General features: G+C 43.8%; 1 protein-coding gene across 3 annotated transcripts in view; it reads left to right on the top strand.

The window, feature by feature from the left end:
• LOC122079680 overlaps window positions 1–20,214 on the top strand; it is a 43,372-nt gene extending 23,158 nt beyond the window's left edge. For all 3 annotated transcript variants that reach the window (XM_042646355.1, XM_042646353.1, XM_042646354.1), the window contains one exon: window positions 19,951–20,214. In XM_042646355.1, coding sequence (XP_042502289.1) covers window positions 19,951–19,973 — 23 coding nt within the window. In that variant the 3' untranslated portion in view covers window positions 19,974–20,214. The remainder of the gene's footprint in view (window positions 1–19,950) is intronic.
• The last annotated feature ends 528 nt before the right edge of the window (window positions 20,215–20,742 follow it).

Raw genomic sequence — 20,742 nt, 5'->3', positions numbered from 1 at the left:
GAAAAGAGAAACTGTCCCTATTTACAGAATAAAGATATATTATGGGATGGGATACCTCTTCTGCCCTATCTGTATTACACAGTAGATTGAAGCAATGGGGAAATAGAGTTCTACACCTCAAACAAAAGTTTGAAACTCTTAACAATGTACAATGAAATCATTTCTGTTTTTCTTAGCAATTTAAGAAAAATTTAATTTCCATTACTTAAATAAGGATTTTTTTTTTGAGTAATCAATGATATGATAGTGAGGGTATATTAGTAAAGAAAGGTTTCTTTGAGGTATCAGTTTTGGCTAATGCGGAGTTCTTCATGCTTGTGACAAGGCATGAGTAGATTTTTATAACTGACTAGCATATAAGCAGAGGCTTAAGAATTGCGATGATTTTGTTGATGCAATGTCAATTGAAAGTAGGTTAACTGGATTTCACTGTTTCCCTTTTCTGGCAAATTGGGGTTCAGCCGTTGTCTTTTTATGACCACTGGGTGATAACCTTTAGGTCCATCTAAAAAATTAGGTGGGTGCATTTAATTCCGTTGCGAGGTAGTTAGACAATGGAAATCTCAAGCTTTTAGATGTTACAAAACTCACTATGGTGGCTAGTTCCGTCTGCTATTGGCTGGCTTGTTTGGAGAATTTCAAATAGCAAAGACTTTCATGGGTGGGATGATATATAAGGAGATCATCTCAATTTCCATTGGAGAACCATCATATTGGGCTTGTAGCAGAAAAAGATCTGTCATCAGAATAGGTCTGGGCATCAACCATCAAGGATTACTGGGGCAAACTTTTTCTGCTAGATTGGTTTGGAGTTACTCTGTATATTTCTTTTGGCTGCTTAGGTGGGAGCTCCTATGCACGGGGGGGCTTCTCACCTATCCTCCTCCACCTTCTCTAAAAATTCCAATTCGTTATCATGAACAAGAAAGCCAGAATGATTGAACTCATTCATTTATCCTTTTTTTTTTTTCAAATGAATTCATTAACCCAAAGGGCAGCACAAAATCTCACAAAAGGGGATGCCCTAGCTAGAAAACAACCAAAGGGGGCAATCAGGGGGGGAATAAGAGAGAGAGAGAGAGAGGCCCTAGGCAAGGTTTAAGATCTCGCTCTTGCCCCCCATCTCGCTGATCCAAAAAAGAGAGATCATGTATTTTTTCCTAGTTGACACTTTTCCCAGTTGACTCAGTGGTTGGTCTCGGTGGCCATATGGTCTTTGTAGCCCCTGAAACTTGGTATTATTAACCTTTTTTGGGCCTTCTAAACACAATGGAAACACCAGTTTTTAAAAAATAAACCTAAAATGGTACTTTGACTTTGTACCCTGTGCAAGTAGTCTCTGACTCTTCGGACCCTAGGCTAGTATGCTCTATTTCACAATCCACATTCCACAATCAACACATGACACAACATAATCATAAGAATTTAAAAGACATCATAGATAATTACTTAATTGTTTAACAATTAACATTGGTGACTGATGAGTCACATTCACATACATTGAAAATTAAAGTAACTCCAAATGTGGATGAGGAGGTGATGTTCTCTACTCTTTAAGCTTCAATGAGTGTAGGAATGGAGATGCTTAAGTACCAAAGTCCTTGCTCCTTAGTGTTTTTTCTTTAAAAGTATAGAGAGGCAAGATATAGGTGAGATCTGGCGAGATAGAGGCGAGATCTCGGTCTAGTTTTTGTACAATTATAACTTGCCATACAATTCGTCTCTCATTTTTGAAAAAGAGAGATATTAGCGAGATCTTGGCGAGATCTTAAACCATGGCCCCAGGAGACAACAATAAGCTTGTTCCTTGGGGTATCAGAAATCCTACGTTGATGGATGCACCTAAGTTTAGAGTTGACATCAAAGTAGATGGCTTTCCAAATCTTCTCAAAGGAGTGAGAGTTGGAAGTCCATCTGCAAAGATTGCACTCCATTCAGAGATGGTTGATGGTAGCACAAAAGGCCAATTTCTCAGTCTTGTTGGTGATGGAGGAGTCGCCAAAGGTCATGTCAACCCATACCCATTTTCTACTTTAGGGCAGAATACTTTTGTGAGAAGGCCAGCAGTTGCTAAGAACCATTTTCCAGATAGTAGAGAAGGGGCAGGAGAAAAAGAAATGGTTAGTATCTTCAGCACCATTCCAGCAGAGGCAACATGAGGGGGAGACTGGAATGTGCTAATAGAGAAGAAAGGCCTAGGTAGGAAGGCAGTTGGATAGAGCTCGCCAAGCGGTAAAGCTATGACGAGGATGTGGCCTTTGTACCAGTGAAGGTTGTGCCAGGGGAGAAGAGGGGACAAAGTACAAATATGGTTCCAAGTGGAGGTAGAGGTGAAAATCCCCGAGGGAGGGACACCACGCCACTCAAGTGCTCCTCCATGGAAGTCCATCCTACCACCACAGAACTCCGTGGAAACAAACTTTAAAAGCACCAGCTGTGTTGGGACGGACATCGTTCGTCAGTCATATGGTGTTAAGTCTCGGCTTTGTGTTGGCTTTCAGTTCCGTGTTTTCGTTGCATCCCTAACTTTTTTGAGTGACCATGAATGGCCACTGCTTTCCTTTGTGTTACATGAAATGAGGGCACAACGACAGCCTCCTAACCTTTGGAACATACTTGCTTGGTGGATGAGAAAGCTGTAGGTCCGTCCTTGTGTCCACAGACACTTAATTTTAGGCATGAAAGCCTGTTGAAATCTATAATGGGCAGATTTGCACGAATTTCACGGAAATGGACATACTCCTCGTCTAAGCTACGATTGACCTGACTCTTTTTCCTACGTACAGAAGACTCGAAGGGATACATTTTCTATGAAGAACCCAACAACCCATAACCAATGCACGGACCCCAAAACCGAGCTTCTGCATGACCGATGTGCAGAACACTGCCTTGTTGATGCACACACAGACCGTTGGATTTTTTTTCCCCCGTTACTTCTAATCCCAATGTCGGATTGATGTGAAACTTGAACTGTTTGAAAGATGACTTAAAGGTCTTCCTTTCTCATGTTTACACCTTCAACCTAGGCACGGTGCACGAATCCCTAAACTGGGCTTGAACCTGACTGATGTGCAGACACTGCTACTTTCAGCTTCTGCACCATGCTTGAAAATCATGCCATAACTTTTCACTCCGATATCAGATTCTCATGATTCCAGTTGCATTGGAAACATAACTTGACACACTACAACTTCAATGTGCATGTTTCCTTCCAAATTTGTCATTTGGCCTACTTAAATTGGCTCCGAAGTGGACACATCAGCCATACCTACCTTCACCATGAGAAGCCATCATTGAGCTACCAAGCATGCCCACGTGTGACAAGCTAAGTGCCACGGATGCCTGGAGAGCTTGGTGGAGGCCTCGATGGTGTCTGGAGACGATCGCAAGAAGAGCAAGGGTGCCTAGCAGAGCCTAATCAATCAATGCGAGAAGGGAAGGGGCCCTAATGTCGTTGATTGTGGAGGGCATGGTGGCCAGTGAGATGATGTGAGGGCACAGGCCATTGTGGGGTCAGTGGTCAGCGGGTAAGTAGAGGCGGCATAACTCAGGTTACTATGCTCAGCCTTGGGAGGTTGAAGCCTCGAATGTGTAGGAAAAACCTTTCTCTAGTAGCTCTGATACCTAGTTGAGAAGAAGAGTTTGAGAGGGTGGATTGGCTTGTCAGAATTGACAGAGAACGAGGCTCGCCATTGCGGAGTCTGGGGAGGGTCATAATGTATGCAGCCTTACCCCCGCTTCGCGGAGAGACTGTTTCCTTGACAGAGGCTGCTCTTTATTTATAGAAATGATATCAATTACAAATATGGTATGTTAGGTAAGATTGAATCAGCGCTATTATCCTAGCATACAACGAACTAAAATGGTCTAGTCATCTAGTCTATCCTTAATAGTTTTTATTTAAAGGCTTACAGTGAAAAGTTCAAAGCAAGCAAAGTTGAAGCAGTTCCCTTGACTCGTACTGATGAGAATTTGATTCCCCGAGAACTTGAACAAAAAGCTGCTGAATTGGCCTATTTCTCCCGCGGACGATGAAGAACTTGGCACTACAGTTGAAATGGTGGTAGAAGAAACAGCTAAGGAGAACTCTACAGATGTGCCATTCACAATTGAGATAAACTTAGATGTTGAGCATGTAGAGTTCGTGATCGCATCTGAATTTTTTTAAGAGAAAGAGCCCCGTCTTGTCAAAACATGGGTTCTGTTAATCCCCACAGTTCTAGATCTGGTTATGGTTCTGACCAGGCCTAGTGCTAGCTTGCATAGGACCTGGTTTGGTGATACTGTTCGCACGATTACTGTTCATGCGGTTATTGTTCATCTGGTTATTATTCATGTAGACGTGGGCCCAATGGAGCCAGCTTGCGTGGAAGGATTTGGGAGCTACTAATATCTTTAGTACTTAAAATAATGGAGGAGATTTGTGAGTGCCAACATCTTCTGGTAGTCTCTAATTTAATCAGTTTCTAACTTCAGTTTGTTACTATTGTTTTGTTCTCTACAGTACGTGAGATACCCACATATCCTTCTCTATTTTCTTTTCTTTTATTTCATTCACATCAGTCCAGCGATAATCCAGCATATACCTTCACTGTTGTCATTTAGATGCAGGTAACATCAGCACTGATTTATTGTTATTCTATTCATTGTTATTTTTCTTCAATTTCTATTCAGTTCTGATGTCTTTCACAGCCCTCTAGCCTGCGATAGCTGGTCTGGACAGAAGCATACTATAATCTTCAGCTGTTGATTCCACTGCATCTAACCATCATATCAATCTGAGTTTTTAGTATAGTTGAGAATTAGAGATTAGGGAATAATTCGACTTGTCAGTAATGACAGAAGTCTTTCTTATTTATAAGAAGATTACAATAAATCAAATGGAAAATAGGGTAAGGTTGACTAAGTGTCCCTATCTACAGGACTTGCTATGGTAAATAGTAAATGATAAGACTTAACCAAGGTAAAAATAAAACTAACTACGGTCATCTCAACACTCCCCCTCAAGTTAGTGCAAATATATCGTACATGGCCAACTTGGAGACAAGAGGATGAAATGCCTTACAGTGAACACATCAGCTAACTGATTTACAATACTAACAAAGGGAATGCAGATGGTCCCTTGGTCAAGCTTCTCTTTGATGAAGTGTATCAATCTCAATATGCTTGGTCCTATCATGCTGAATAGGGTTGTGGGCGATGATGATGGCTGCCTTGTTAGCATAATACAGTCGCATAGGACCTTCAACATTAACTCAGAGATCATTCAATAGGCTCTTAAGCCAGACCAGCTCACAAATCCCTTGGGCCATTGCGCGATATTCGGCTTCAACACTGGACCGAGATACCACGGATTGTTTCTTGCTTCGCCAAGTAACAAGGTTCCCTCCAAGGAAAGTACAATACCCAGAGGTAGATCACCGATCATCAATAGATCCAGCCCAGTTAGCATCAGTAAAAGCCTCAATCTTCAAGTGCCACTGATTAGAATACAAAATACCCTTTCCAGGAGCGGATTTCAATTATCGTAGGATCCGATACACAGCATCGAGGTGAGGTGTCCGGGGATCATAAAGAAAATGGGTTACAATACCCACATCATAAGCAATATTGGGCCTTATGTGGAACAGGCAGACCAGACGGCCAAAAAGTCTTTGGTAGTGCTCTTTATCAATAGAGTCAACCACTGCATTTCTTGGTTGATGATTAACCTCCATAGGGGCATCCACAGGCTTGCACCCAAGCATACCTGTCTCAGTAAGGAGATCCAAAACATACATCCTTTAGGAAATGAAGATACTTCTGTTAGATCTAGCCACTTCAATCCCAAGGAAATACTGAAGGGGTCCTAGGTCCTTAATCTCAAACTCTGCTTCTAGTAAGGCCTTAAAGTTAGAGATCTCCTCATCACTGTTACCAGTAATCACAATATCGTCAACATAGACAAACAGAGTAGTGACCTGGTTACCTTTCGCCTTTGTGAACAAGGTGTGATCAGCTTGACTATATCTATCCAAATCTTATCATAACTTTTATGAACCGGCCAAGCCATGCCCCTAGGAGATTGCTTGAGGCCATAAAACGATTTCTTCAACTTGCAGGCACGTCTGACACTAGAAGGAGTGGCAAAGCCAGGAGGAACATCCATATAAATTTCCTATTCAAAAATGCATTCTTGGCATCCAGTTGTTGAAGATTCCCTCCCAGATTTGCAGCAACAGATAGCAATGCCCTGATAGAGGTCATCTTTCCAATTGGGGGAAAGGTTTCCTGGTAATCAATCCCATAGGTTTGGGTAAAGCTCTTAGCCACTAAGCGTGCCTTGTACAACTCAACTGTCCCATCAACCTTCTGCTTGATTGTAAACACCCACTAACACCCAACTAATTTCTTTCCTTGAGGAGGAATAACAAGTTCCCAGGTACCATTTTTATATAATGCTAGCATTTCCTCAACCATTGCAGCTTTCCACTTTGAATCATTTATGGCTTTCTTCCAACCCGTGGAATAGACACAGAAGACGACACAGAAACAAAGGCTCTATAGGAGGGAGATAAAGATGCATAGGAAAAAAATGGGAGATGGGATGCTTGGTACAGGAATGAACTCCCTTTCTAACAGCGAGAGGAAGATTGTCCACTATAGGAGCAAAATGTCTAATATCAACTATAGGAGGTGTAGAACCGCAACCCTAAAACGATGCAGAAGATAATGGAAAAACAAGAACAAACAATGCACACCAATTTACGAGGTTTGGCAAGATTGCCTACGTCCATGGTGAGATGAGATCCTACTTCACTATCAATGGAGAATAGGGTTACAACGCTCGTCCTCACGGTTCTCAGTATTGTTTGCATTACAGAGAAATAAACCCTCGCTATAAATATATAGCGAAAAAACCCTAATCCAGAAAGTACAAAACTGCCCTGTTGAGGCGCTTCACAGTACTCCCTAGATTAAACTGTGATGGAATACAAGACATCGTACACTAACAGGAGGTTCTGAAGTAATAGGTACAATATCAAGTACAGGAGAAGTATTACCTGATACTGGCAGATCCTATGGAGGTGCTTTAGAAGGGTATAGTTGGTTACCAATGCTGTTTTGCTCCTTGGACCTCCGATGTAAGTGATCACATCTCATATAATCTGATCTGGTGGCTCCCCCTTAAACGGGAGGCATACCCTGAATAGGATACGTATCAATAATAAAGGAGACCACTTCCTCAAGACTTTCCCCCCTGAAGAGATGATGTGAAATAAACCTCAAACTCATGAAAAGTGACATCTATGGCGACATACAAGCAGCAAGTAGGAGGGTGATAACACTTATTCGCCTTTTGAGAAGCCGAGTAACCAAGGAGAGACTTTGGAGCTCGAGGATTAAGCTTGGACCTTGAAGGAGAGGAATTATGGGCAAAACAGACAAACCCAAATACCCGAGGAAGAATAAAAACAATTGTAGGATCAGGGAGAAAAGAAATAGGGGCTTAAGTTAAATACACTAGAGGACACCTGGTTAATAAGGTGGGTAGCAGTAAGAACAACATCGCCGCAGAGATATTTAGGAACACCAGCAGCAAACATTAGAGCTCAAGTAACGTCAATGAGATGACAATTCTTGCGTCCGGGATCCAATTTTGTTCAGGTGTGCTAACACAATATGTTTAGGAGAGAACGCCCTCAAAATCAAGGTATTTCTAAAATTCCATTTATATACTTAGTGCCATTGTCACTATGAAGGACTTGAACAATGGCAACAAACTATGTACGAAGCATGGCATGAAAAGATTTAAAACAAGAGAAGGCATCAAACTTATTATGCAACAGATATACCCATGTCAAACGAGTACAGTTATCAATAAAAGTAATAAACCAACTAAAGCCATTCCTATTAATTGTCCGAGAAGGACCCCACAAATCTGAATGAATAATAGAAAAAGGAATATCACTTATTTTCAGTAGGAAAGTAAGAAGTGCGTGTATGTTTAGCAAACTCACATACATCACCCTTTTTTTTTTGGATGAATAAAATAATTCATTACCAAGAGGAGAAGAATATACAAGGGGGAAGAGGGGGGGCAGGCTTAAGCCAACAAGGAAAAACCTACCCATGGGGAAAAACTAAAAGAAGCAAAGCAACACAAAACAGCAACCAAATAAGCAAAGCAGCAGGAACAGCCAGTAAAAGGGGGGGGGCAGCCAGATGGAGATAGCTCAAGGAGGGTGGATGAGGTCAACCTGCAGGTTCCAAGATGTGATGATGTGGGAATTTTTCGGGTTGAAGGGGATGGGGTGGGGGCGAAGGGCATGAAGGTTTTGGGCTTTGGAGGTAACAAAAAAATAGATAGCTTTCCAAATCATGTCTGGAGATCTAGATTTGAGGGTCCATCTACGAATGTTATGCTCTATCCAAAGATAATTGATAGAGCGTAGAAAGCTAGCTTTCCCACGGTGTCACAAAAGGATGAGCTAGGGAATGTCATATCAATCCAAATGCATTACCTATCGAAGGGAAGAGTGTGTCTCTGATTGGGCCAGCATTTGGAGAGGACCGTCTTCTAAATATGGGTGGAGAAGGGGTAAGCGAAGAAAAGGTGGGGGATATCTTCGTCACTCGAAGGGGCAAAGGCAACAAAAAGGGTTCGCCGGAATGAAATAGTGAATGAGGAAGGATTGGGTTGGGAGACAATTGGATAGGCTACGCCAGAGGGTGAAACTATGGTGGGGTATATGACCCTTAAACCACATTAATCTATGCCATAGGACAGTCGGGGAAGATGTTCTAATATGAGCCCGCCAAGGTAACCGAAAAGGTACCATTGGATGAGGGGAGCCAGATGCATTTGTCATTCCTTCCTCTGTGCCCAGGGGGGAGAGGGGGGAGGGAAGACCATATATCCTCTAGAGGGGAGGACCAACCATTGGGAGAGAGGATGGAGAAGACCAGAGCATTGGCAGGAAGGTCGGAAGAGTAGATGTCTCTGGGAGTTACGAGATGAGAAAGGATACCCAAAGGATGCCAGGGATCCTTCCAAAGGGAGGTAGAATTTCCATTGCCGATGGAGTGAGAGATGGCAGTGAGAGCAATGGGCCTATGGTCAAGGGTCTTCCTCCAGATCCAAGAAGCATCAGAAATGGAGGGGGCAGTCCAAAGAGAAGTATGCTTGAGGAGGCCAGAGTGAATCCAGTCGACCCAAATGCTGTTATGCTTGGATATAATTTTTCAGACAAGTTTGAGGATGCCAACTGAATTGACTTATTTAATTCTCCTAATCCCAAGGCCACCTTCGGAATTGGGGAGGCAAACCTTCTTCCATCTTGGAGGCCTGAGGAATCTGAAAGAGTCTGTTCCTTTCTAGAGGAAGGAGCAGAGAAGACCTTCAAAAGATTTAATCACCGAAGTAGGCTGGATGAAGGTCCAAGACCAGTAGAGGTACATGGATTGGAGGACCGATCTAATCAAGGTGAGACGGCCAACAAAAGAGAGGAGTTTACGTTTCCAAAGCTGCAGCTTTTTCTTGAGCTGACCCAACAAGGGGGCATAGTGGTGGGCAGAGAGCCTGAAAGAGATAAGGGGAAGACATAAGTATTTGATTGGGAGGGAGCCCAGGGGAATGCCAGATAAGCCAGATAAGGATTCTTTGACCTCAGAGGAGACTCCCGAGATAAAGATGTTGGACTTAAAGAGGTTGATTTTGAGGCCCGAAAGGGATTCAAAAGAGTGAAGAGTATCTATGATGGTGGAGATGGAGGTGGGGTCAGCCTTGGAAAAGATCATAATATCATCTGCAAAAGCCAAATGAGAGAGGAGGAGAGCTTTGTATTTAGGAATAGGGGAGATGAGATGAATGTCAGTAGTCGATTGGATAGAGCGGGACAAAACTTCAACGGAGAGGGAGAAAAGGAGAGGGGTAAGGGGGCATCCCTGTCTGATGCCACGGCCCGAGGGAAAGTAACCGGCAGGGCTACCATTCTAGAGGACAGAGAAACGGGGGGAAGAAATACAATTGCAGATCCAATGGACAAAGGAAGTCAGGAAAGCCATATGAAGGAGGACATTGGAGATGAAATCCCAACTAATCGTGTCAAAGGCTTTGTGGATGTCAATCTTGAGGAGGGCAGCCGGGGAATGATTCTTGCGGTTAAAACCCCGAACAACCTTATGACAAAGGATAATGTTGTCAGCAATGCTCCTTCCCGCTATAAAGGCATATTGGTTGGGGCTGACAAAATAATCGATGACTTTCTGGATCCTGTTGGCAAGGATTTTGGCAGTGAATTTGTAAAGAAGATTGCAGAGGGAGATGTTATTGATCCCAACAATTTGCTTTGAATTGAAGAAGAAGCTTCTCATTGCAAGAATAAGGTCATCCCGAATGATATTCCAGCAAGAGGAGAAGAATCCCATGCTGAAGCCATCAGGGCCAGGGGCTTTGTTGGCTTTGTGGGAGAGGATGGCCAATAGGATTTCCTCATTAGAAGGAATGGATTAGAGGAGGGGGAGATCCTTAGGGACAAACTTATTGAGGAGTTTGGGGGGATGGGGGGGAAGGGGAGGGAGGAGGGCTAAAGATTATCTGGAAGTGAGAAATGGCCTCATTTTTTATAAGATTGGGAGAGTGGAGTTCATTCCCAGAGGGGATATGAGCATGGGGATGGTGTTGGCATTATTTCTGGCTTCAAGGGAGCGGTGGAAATAAGCTGAATTGGAGTCACCAAGCTCAAGCCATTTGATGCGGGCTTTTTGGCAGAGAAAACACTCTTACGTGAGGAGAAGGGAAAGATCCGAAGTAGACGCTTTTTCTTCCTCAGCCAGGGCAGGGTTGAGGATATCATGTTGCGGCCTGGATTGGATGGAGAGAAGTCTTTCTCGGCCGATGGCCACATTCGAGGATATGTTCCCAAAGGTGGAAGCATTCTAGAGCTTGAGGGTGGCTTTAACATTCTTGAGCTTTTTGGCAAAAGCAAGGAGGGGGAGAGAGATCCGGAGATGGGGATGTTCCAAGCACAGTGAATGAGCTGGTGGAAATCCGGGTGAGAGATCCACATGTCAAAGAATTTAAAAGGTGTAGGCCCGAAAGAGCGGAAGGGGAGAACAAGAAGGGAGATGGGGCTAAGATTAGAGATCCCAGGGAGGTTAAAGCAGGCATGAGAGGAAGGATAGGAGTTAAGCTAAGGCTCGTTAACGAGGGCTCTATCAAGCTTAGAAGCCACACGGTGGGAGCTAGCTCTTCTATTATGCCAAGTTAATTTGGCACCCGACCATCTGAGGTCTGTGAGATTAAGATCATCAATGCAATCTTTGAGCGAAACAATAGCCTGAGGACCAAAGTGATTGCCACCATGCTTTTCGTGCGTAAAGTGGATGACATTGAAGTCTCCCACAATCCCCCAAGGCCTGGAGTTAGAGGAGGGGGACTAGGAGAGAAGATCAGCCCAAAGGGGCAATCTAAGGGAGGTTCTATTGTGAGCATAGATCACAGAAAGCAAGCAGATGAAAGGGCCGGAGTGATGGGAGATGGAGATATGCATGAATTGGGAAGAGGAGGAGAGGAAAAAAATGTCCAGGGAGGAAGGGTCCCAAAGGATCCAAATCATCCCATTGGAACTGTGCAGATAGTTGGATTTAAAGGACCAGCGGGGGCAATAGAGGTAGCAATACGTGAGGCATTAGCTTCAAGGACATGGGTTTCTAATAAATAACAAAGGTTGGACTACGAGGAGCGAATAAGGGAACGGATCTCAGCCTGCTTAGCCGAGGAATTAAGGCCAAAGGCATTCCAAATAGTCCAAGGGATCATTAGGAACAAGGGGTGGAGGGCAATGAATGCTTGGTGGAGCAACGGGGGGTCTTGGAGGTAGGTTGACGGTGACAGGAGAGGTTTTGGAGGTGGAAGAAGATTTTTTGGTAGCCTTCTTGTGGGTGGTGGGGAGGGTCAGGTAGGGGGTTCAGGAATTAAGAGAGGCAAGGATACATCAGAGTTCTTAGCAAGGACCACATCTAGATTGTGAGCCAAAGGGATTGAACAGGTTCCAAGAGTCTTCGGGGAGAGCCAGGGCTGAGGTGATTTCCATCAATATCAAGAACATTGTAGGGAAGCATTTGACTGTTGGGGGCCTCATGGTGATTTGGGTGGACACCGACAACCATATGAGTTCGAGTGATATCGTTGTGATCAAAGGTATAGTCCAGGGGGCATTTTGAACAGAGCTGTGGTCCAGAGGAATCATTCCAGAGGGAACGATCTGATCAGGGGTGATGTGGAGCTCAATCGTAGGGGTGGTGGCAGTAGCAGGGTCTTCCAAGTTGTTGTCGAGGTGCAGAGGACCTTCCAAGGTCAGACTAAGGTTGGAGGAGGGGCGACGGCCTTCCAAGGCCAGCAAGATATTGGTGGCAGCGATCGTGACATTCGAGGGAGATGAAGCCTCAGTTGCAGGACTAGAGGAGTCGACTGGATCTTTATCTCGGGTGGCAGCACTGGAAGAGCGAGAACGGCCGACAAAAGAGGGTGTCGGGAATGTGACGGTAACATGGCAGGAAGAAGAGGGCATCGTCTTGATGGTAGCAGGGACCGTCGGCAACAGAAGCAGGGGCTTCAAAGGAGGCAAAAGACTTGCGGCAGTGCACGACCCAAAGGCAAAGGCTTTGGGCAAGGGAGAAGGGTTATTTGGGTCAAGAAATGGGTAGTGTTGGTTAGTGGTCGGGTTGGAGGATTCAGGTTGGGTGATGGAAATGGGTGGGTCGGGTCAGAGGATGGATAAAGGTTGCTAGGTTGCAATGGGTGATCCATTGGAAATTTAGAAAATTTGCTCAATAGTTGAACCAGGAGGAATTACTTCAAAGGCATAAAAGTTGGTTCAAGGGTGGCTGGTTTAGGATAAGAAGGGACAATAGGCGTTGAGATATTTGAACTAGCAGGGAAAATTCTCGTTGAAGGATTGACAGGAGGGAGGGAGGGAGGGAAAGCAGAGGAAGAAGGGGAGATTTGGGGATGGGGGCCATGGATTCAAAGAGAATAGAGTGCTCGGTCTAGAAAACTAGAAGGGGAGACATCGAAATGGAAGCTAAAGGAGTAGGATCTTCAGGAATGAGGGCTGGCAGAGGTCTTAGAGAGGTAACTTCCAAAACCTCAGGCTCTATCAGGGCGAGGATCGAGAAACTGTTTGATCCAGCAATCAAAGGCCTTAGAGAAGGACCATCTGTCGCAAGCGCTAAGGACTTCCCCGACGGAGGAGCGACGGTCAACGGCACAGCGATTGGAGCAATAAAGCCCACAGGAGGAACCTGATAGTCTTTTTGCGAATTTTTCCTTTTCTTGCTTTTTCTGGAGACTTGGGCTTTGAAGGGAGCTTCTCTGGAGGCATCGCGGGAAATAGTAGTAGGCTCCGGGTGCCCTAGATCGCTGAGGGGAGGAGGGATGCTCTGATTCTTGTCACAATGAACTGTTTGGTGTCCAAAACATTTGCAGAGAGAGCATATCGGGGGCACCCAATCGTATTTGACGTCTTGAACAATAGAGTGACCTTCACCATCAGAGATCGTGACCGAATGGGGAAGAGGCTGTTCGGCTTTGACTTCGACGCAGATCCTTGTGTAGGAAAGGCGATCCATCATCTTGGTTCTCTTATCTGAGTGAAGAAGTTTCCCAATGAGAGTGCCCACCAAGCTAAGTCCTTTGACGCGCCAAAAATTGAGGGGCAGGTTAGGGAGAATCACCTAGAGGTATGGATGTAGGTTCATTCTTGTTGAAGGAGAAATACTCATCCTAGTTCCTCAAGAAGATTGGCTTCTTCCCAACGAACCAAGGGCCTCCATCAATGGCGATGGCTTCATCAACTTCGGCGTCGAAATTGAAATTGAAAATGAACAGGCCATTCTCAAGCATGTAAGTATTTAAGGTGCAAGTAGGCATCCATTGATTTAGAAGTGAGGCTTTTATAACAGAGAATGGGGGTCTACTACCCAAGAAGGTACCTATCACACAATTTTTCCATTTCGATATCTCGGCTTCCAGAAAACCAGGTGGACAAAGGCCTATCAGGGAAGAGTTGAGGATGGCGGGTGGGTGAAAGTAAAGAGTGTGGCCCGCAGAAGGAGGGACGACTGGGGAGGAAGAGTGGTTAGTTTTGGAGGAGGAGGTAATGATGGAACTATAGGAGCAAGGAGGGAGGGATGGGTCCGAAGGAGAAGGACAGGGGGAGGATGGAAGGTTCAGGTTGAGGCAAGGTTGAGGGAGAGCATTAGGGAGGAGAGTTTCCGGCTGTACAGGGAGGTTGACGATGGCAGGAGCCATCGGAGGGAGGAGGGGCATAGGAGGGGATAAGATACTTTATTAATAATAAAAATAAGAATACTACATCCTTGGAGAACAACAACAAAATTCAATAGAGCCCATGTCTGAATACAATCAAATATTCATACATCACACTTTTTTTTTTTTTGGATGAGCAATTAATTTATTAACAAAAGGAGAAGAATATACAAGAGAGAAAAGGGTGGGGGGAGGCTTAAGCCAACAAGGAGGCCAAACCACGAGGGAACAAAACAAATACAAAATACAGCACAAAGCTACTACAAGGAAAAGGGGGGGGGGCAACAACCAACTGACAGCTTAAGAAGGCTGAATGTGGTCAACCTGAAGGTTCCAAGAAGAGATGATGTGGCAGTTTTTTGGGGTCGAGGGGATGGGGCAGGGGAGACGGGTGTGGATGCTTTGGACTTTAGAGGTAATATTAAAATAGATAGCTTTCCAAATCTGGTATGGGGACCTAGATTTGGGGGTCCATCTACGAATGTTGCGTTCCATCCAAAGATGGTTGATTGTAGTGCAGAAAGCTAGTTTACCCACAGTGTCACAGATGGAAGGGCTAGAGAATGTCATAACAATCCAGATGCATTCTCTATCAAAACGAAGGATGGGTCTGGTGTTGGGCCAGCATTTGGAGAGAACAAACTTCCAAACTAGGGAGGAGAAAGGGCAGAAGAAGAAGAGGTGGGGAATGTCTTCAGTACCTGAGGGACAAAGACAGCAGGAAGGATTAGCAGGGATAAGGTGGTGAGTGAAACGTCTTGGGTGGAGAGACAGTTGGTAAGGCATCGCCAGAGGGTGAAGCTATGGGAGGGAATGTGACCTTTAAACTAGACCAGCTTATGCCAAGGAACAGCCGGAGAAGAAGATCGAATGTGGGCCCAGGCCAAGGCAGAAGAGAGAGCCATTGGAGGAGGGGAGCCATATGCATTTGTCTTCTAAAGTATACTTCACACTTAAGTTGTTCCAAACCACAATGTTTAACTAAAGTAGGAAACATGCGATGTAAAATTTAAGAAGGATGTCCCAGACGACAGTATCATTGGTGAAGCTGAGAGAGAGAGAGCTATCAGAATAGAGAGTATGCGTTGCCACAGGAGGAGGCACATCTGGTGGAGAATCCAAGTAGTGGAGCCCATTATGGACCTGACCATGCCTAATCGTTGCACCCGTCATTAGATCTTGAAAAAGGCAATGGGAATAAAATAAGTGACCAGAACACTAAAATTCCTTAGTTAAATGATAGATGGAAACAAGGTTAGCACATAATTTGGGACATACAACACAGATGGAAGAGAAATTGTAGAGGTACAGGAAACATAACGTTTACCATAAATGGGGGACAACGAACTGCTAGTCACACTTACCTTATCATGACTGGAACAAGGAATATAAGTATGGAAGACCTCAAAGCTACTTGTCATGTCATTAGTAGCACCCGAATCAAGTAACCACAAGGGAGAATGAGAGGAAGAAATAAGGAAACTACCTGTTTGGGCAAGGTTGGACACTTAGGAGCAGGGGAAGTGCCTAACTGTTTCATTAGTTGCTTGAGGGCAGCCATTTGATCTAGAGAGCGGTGCAGTAGTGGAGGCACTGTCAACAGACTCGGACAGATGCTCCTGGGGGCCTTGTTTTCCAGTTTTGCTATTACCCCCACCCTTGGGATGACCATGGAGCTTCCAGCATGTTTCCCTGTTATGGCGAGGGCGACCACAATAATCACACTAAATAGTTTCCTAAGGAGGGGTAGAGCCATTAGGCGGGGTTTCAATAGTTGGAGTAGCCAATAGTGCAGACCGAACAGGAACTATGAAGGGTAGCATAACAGAGCAACGATCCTCAGATAGGATCAAGTTATATGCCTGGAGAAGAGTCAAAAAATTTGTGACACAGGATCTGTACCCTGATCTAATCATATTTAGGATTAAGACCTGTCAGAAAGTCATGCACCCATTCTATGTCACGCTCCTTCTGAAGTGTACTAGCCAGCATTAAAGTATGGTACTGGTCGGCTAAATTTAATTACATATCAAAGGGTATTGTATCGTATTGGAGATATGCTAAGATATGCTAAAGATCAAGAATTAAAGTATTCGTATCGATTGCCATATCAGATAGCTAAATTTAAGATACGTATCGGTGGGTATTGTATCGGTATTGGAGATACTTTAAACCATGGTACCAACATCAGTAGGACAAGCCATTGGGATTGGGTGATAGAATTCCAGTTGTTGCCATAGGCTACATAAGGTGGAATAATTTGAGAAAGACAACCCTTTCTGAGTGGTGGAACAAACGGTATGGTGAATCTCATTGACTTTGAGTATAGTTCCCTGAACCCCCCCTGAGAATAGGTTTGCTTTACTGCATCCCAGAGATTCTTAGCAGAGTTAACAGCGCAAAGCTTGGGCTGATAGCAGGCTTAATAGAGTTGATCAGAAAGGACGTAACAATGACATCATTGGCTAACCAAGTGCTAGCGGCAGTAGGAACAGTCGGTTGAGGAGTGATTCTAGTGAGAAATCCGAAGAAGTTGTTCCCATGGATAGTAAGGAGGCAGGCAGGCATGAGACCACGTGAGGTAGTTTTGACCATTAAGTATGATGGGTCCAGGAAGAAGAATGGATTGATTGCTTGAACGGCGACCATCAGAGGCCTTAGAGGAGGCAACAACAACCATGGCATCATCACTTACTATAGTCATGGCTCAAACAGAGGAACACGTGGACTGCATAGGCAGGCGCAAAGGGGAGCTAGCAGTAGGCGCTGATGGCAGCAGGTGCATGCAGCGACAAGCGCAGGCAGGCATAGATGCAGGCACAGGGCAGGCAGCAGAGGCAGCGACAGGCAGTGGCAGAGAGCAGGTGTAGTCAGCAGCAGGTGCAGGTGCTGGCAGCGATATGCAGCAAAGAGCGTAGGCGGCAGCAGCAGGCAGTGGTAAGGAGAGAGATGACGACAGCGAGGCACGGGTAGGCACATGCAGCAACATCACAACGGAGGCAGAAGCGGGTGCGGTGGGTTAGGAGTTAGGTTTGCATGGAACGGAGTTTAGTCTACCATGCTAGACTAGGAGGCGAGGGCCCCCAAGGGTGGAGAAGAAAACCAAAAAAGAAGAAAAAGATGTTAGGGTTTTTGGCTCTGATACCAAGTTGAGAATCAGAGATTAGGGATGATTCGACTTGTCAGTAATGATAGAGCTTTTTCTTATTTATAAGAAGATAACAATAAATCAAATAAGGGAAGTAGGGTAACACTGACTAAGTGTTCCTATCTACAAGACTTACTACGGTAAATGGTAAATAATAAGACTTAACTAAGGTAAAAATAAACTACGATCATCTCAACAAGTATGTTGGTCCCTTCTCTTGTTGTTGCCTTCGATCCAAATCTGGAATCAATCAGACTGCTGGATTGAAAGCTGTGATATATTTTCCTTCACTTTCTAATTTCTGTTTCTTAACTTTCTATTTTTGCTCCGGACTGTTTCTCTCTATCTTTTCATTGGATGAACCTAAGATTTTAGGTAAATCATCAACACTAAAGGATCATCCTTAGACTGTATTATCATCCCCATCCATTGGTTAGATTAGGATTTATTGCCATTGTTGCACTCTGTCCACAGGTTCTACTGAGTTTTGGTCACTGCAATCCTGATTTTTCCATAGTTGTGTTAGTGTTGTTCCTTCCCCCCCCCCCCCCCCCCTATCATTCCCGTCAGTTAAATAGAGTGGAATCCTTGGTCACACAAGGGTGAATTAGGAATTCCAACAATGACCAGAATCACAGGGCCTAATTGTACTGGAATTAGAGATCTGAAATATCTCGCAAACCAACAATCAAATGGGTGTATACTCCTGTCTCCTGGTCGAATTACACTTAGAAGGTAGGGATTACAGGCTTGTAGCTTCGAAAGATCTCCCCAATCCAACAGTGGGATCTGATTTTATCAGCTCCAGAATTAGAAAGTGGGCTAAATCAGAATTAGTAACTACAAAGATTAGCAGCAGAACCAAAAATAGCTAGTAGAACTCTCAAAATAGTAACTCAGATTTAGTAGTTACTAAAATTAGAAACCAAGTTCAGAAAACAGAACTGATGGAAAATAGAAAGTAACCAGATTTAGAAAGCAGTGCTGGACACAATTAAAAAACTTACAAAAATAGTAACCACCCTTAGAACTCTAGCAAAACTAGTAGCCACGGGTTAAGACAAGATGAATAGAAAGGTTAGCAAGTTATTGAAGCCTCAGTAGGATGGAACAACACAAGTATGGGGATCAAAGTACGCAAAAAAACTGACCTATGAAGCTGGAACAATAATAGAAAAGATAATGAAGTAAAAAAGGATAAAAGGAAGGAAGGATATGTTAGGTCTCTCACCTAACTATGGAAAAGGTCTCTTACCAACTCCATGTTACGTGAAAGGCTGCATGACCAATTCTCACATGCATGGCTGTTGAGTTGCATGGCTCATCTCTTGAAGTGGATGACAAGGTCGGGTATGTGGCTGCTGGTTACGTGGCTGGAATATAATATGAAGTTGCTCTAGTTATTTTTCTTAGTTATTTAAGCAGATAAGTATGATTGTATGGGGATAGTGGAAGAAGTGGTCCAATAGGACTCTCAAGGGTAGTTTTGTGAACATGTTTAGCATAGCAGTTATCTTAACCATATGTAATTCTTTATATGCATTATTGCAATGGAGGAGGATAGTCTTTTGAACCCCAAAACACTCTACTTACATAGAAGAGGCAGTGCTCCCTCGATAGAGCTCACTGCTCACCCTATTTTCTCTCAGTGTCACTCTCCTTCCAACCAAATCTACAATAGTAAGAAGGGAACGGTGTACATACCTATCCAACCTTGGCATCCCGGCCAGCATGGTTTTCCTGCTGCATCCCACAGTAGAGTAGTTTTGAATCCCACAAAACTGTGCTCCGTTTCTCACAGAACTCACAAGCTCAAGGCTAAAGTATTTCTCAAATCAACGGCATGGGTATGATCCCCTATTTTTTTTTGCCTAACAACGGGTATCTAGGCCTTTGGCCTAACTAGTCCTACGGGCCCATATTGACCCCAAAATCGCATGGACTAGGTCATACCGGGGTTGAATAAGAACCATTCAACTTTCACTGTACTCTTTATATGTAACTTACGGAAACAAGCAAAATAGGAAACCCCTATGTATAGTATGAGAGAATCCCTTACAACAAAATCTTCTTCAAAATAGAAAGTTATTCTAGAACATTGCGGTATAAATATTAACTACTTAATCACATATAGAAGTTAAATCCCTAAAATTTAGGCTTCTAAAATTGGCTTATTACAATAATAAACCCAAAATATAAAGCCCATGGCCATACAATCCATTCGGCACTCAACTTAAGCCTATTAACCATTCTTAATTCAGTTTGATGACCTAGTTTGCTGCTGCCCTTCTTGTTCGTTTGAATTACATCTTAGTGGCTATTGTCCTTGCTTTCCTCTTTTTTTGTGGGATGTAATATGGAAAACTAGGTTACATTACTCCAGATAAGGTCGGGTATGTGGCTGCATCCAAATGGTTCCTCATTGTCTATGTTAAATATTTGTTGTTTTGATCCAGTATGTTTCGTTTTCTGATTTCCTTCCTTCCAGGTTATCGATGGGAGAGACCTTAGAGGGTGTTAAAGGGGCATTTGATTATTAGAAGAAATGAAGAAGGCAGAATGTTGGATTATTTTTTTCTTCAACGAACTCTATCTTGTATATTGATGTAATAATGTGTAAAAATAGAGAAAGTTACTATTTCAGCTCTTTTGCCACTCTCTTTGGGGTTTTCTGAACCTCTTTTTTTTTCTTCTTGTATGTGAGAGCAAGGATTTGTTTTGCTGTAACCAAGCCGTTGTTACCTTCTGCTTAGTGTTTTCCTCTCTCTCTCTCTCTCTCTCTCTCTCCTATGATATGCTTCTTCCTATGGCCCTGCAGGACTAGTATTATATACAATTATCGTTGGGAAAAAAAAAAAAAAAGGCATGCCATGTGGTCAGCACGGGTCCATCAGATTTTTTTTTTCTAACCAAAACGCTCCTTTTCATATTTTGCAAACTGGTGTGAGAAAACCAAACCATTATCTTTGGCATGATTCGCTTATATCCTCTCGGGCTGGTTGCAGCCACGACTAGCGCTGGTTGGATTTCCATTTTCATGCTTTTGAAAAAGGGAAGGGTGTACGCAGGGCATGAGGCTCCCATCACTGCATGCTCTCGGGAGGGTCATAACTCTGTTTCATGTAGAAACTGTTTTTCGGCTCGATCCCATGACCATTAGGTCCCAATAGAGTCAACCTTATTGCTTTATCCAAATGAAGTTAAAGTTAAGGCAGGAGAACAATGTTCAGATTGTCAATAAACCCCCTCTCTAAGCTTGCCTGCTCTAGCTTTAACTATC

Source organism: Macadamia integrifolia, chromosome 5, assembly GCF_013358625.1.
Source record: "Macadamia integrifolia cultivar HAES 741 chromosome 5, SCU_Mint_v3, whole genome shotgun sequence".
Classification (NCBI taxonomy): Eukaryota; Viridiplantae; Streptophyta; class Magnoliopsida; order Proteales; family Proteaceae; genus Macadamia; species Macadamia integrifolia.
Note: the sequence above shows the minus strand (reverse complement) of the source record. Positions and strands in the feature narration are given on the sequence as shown.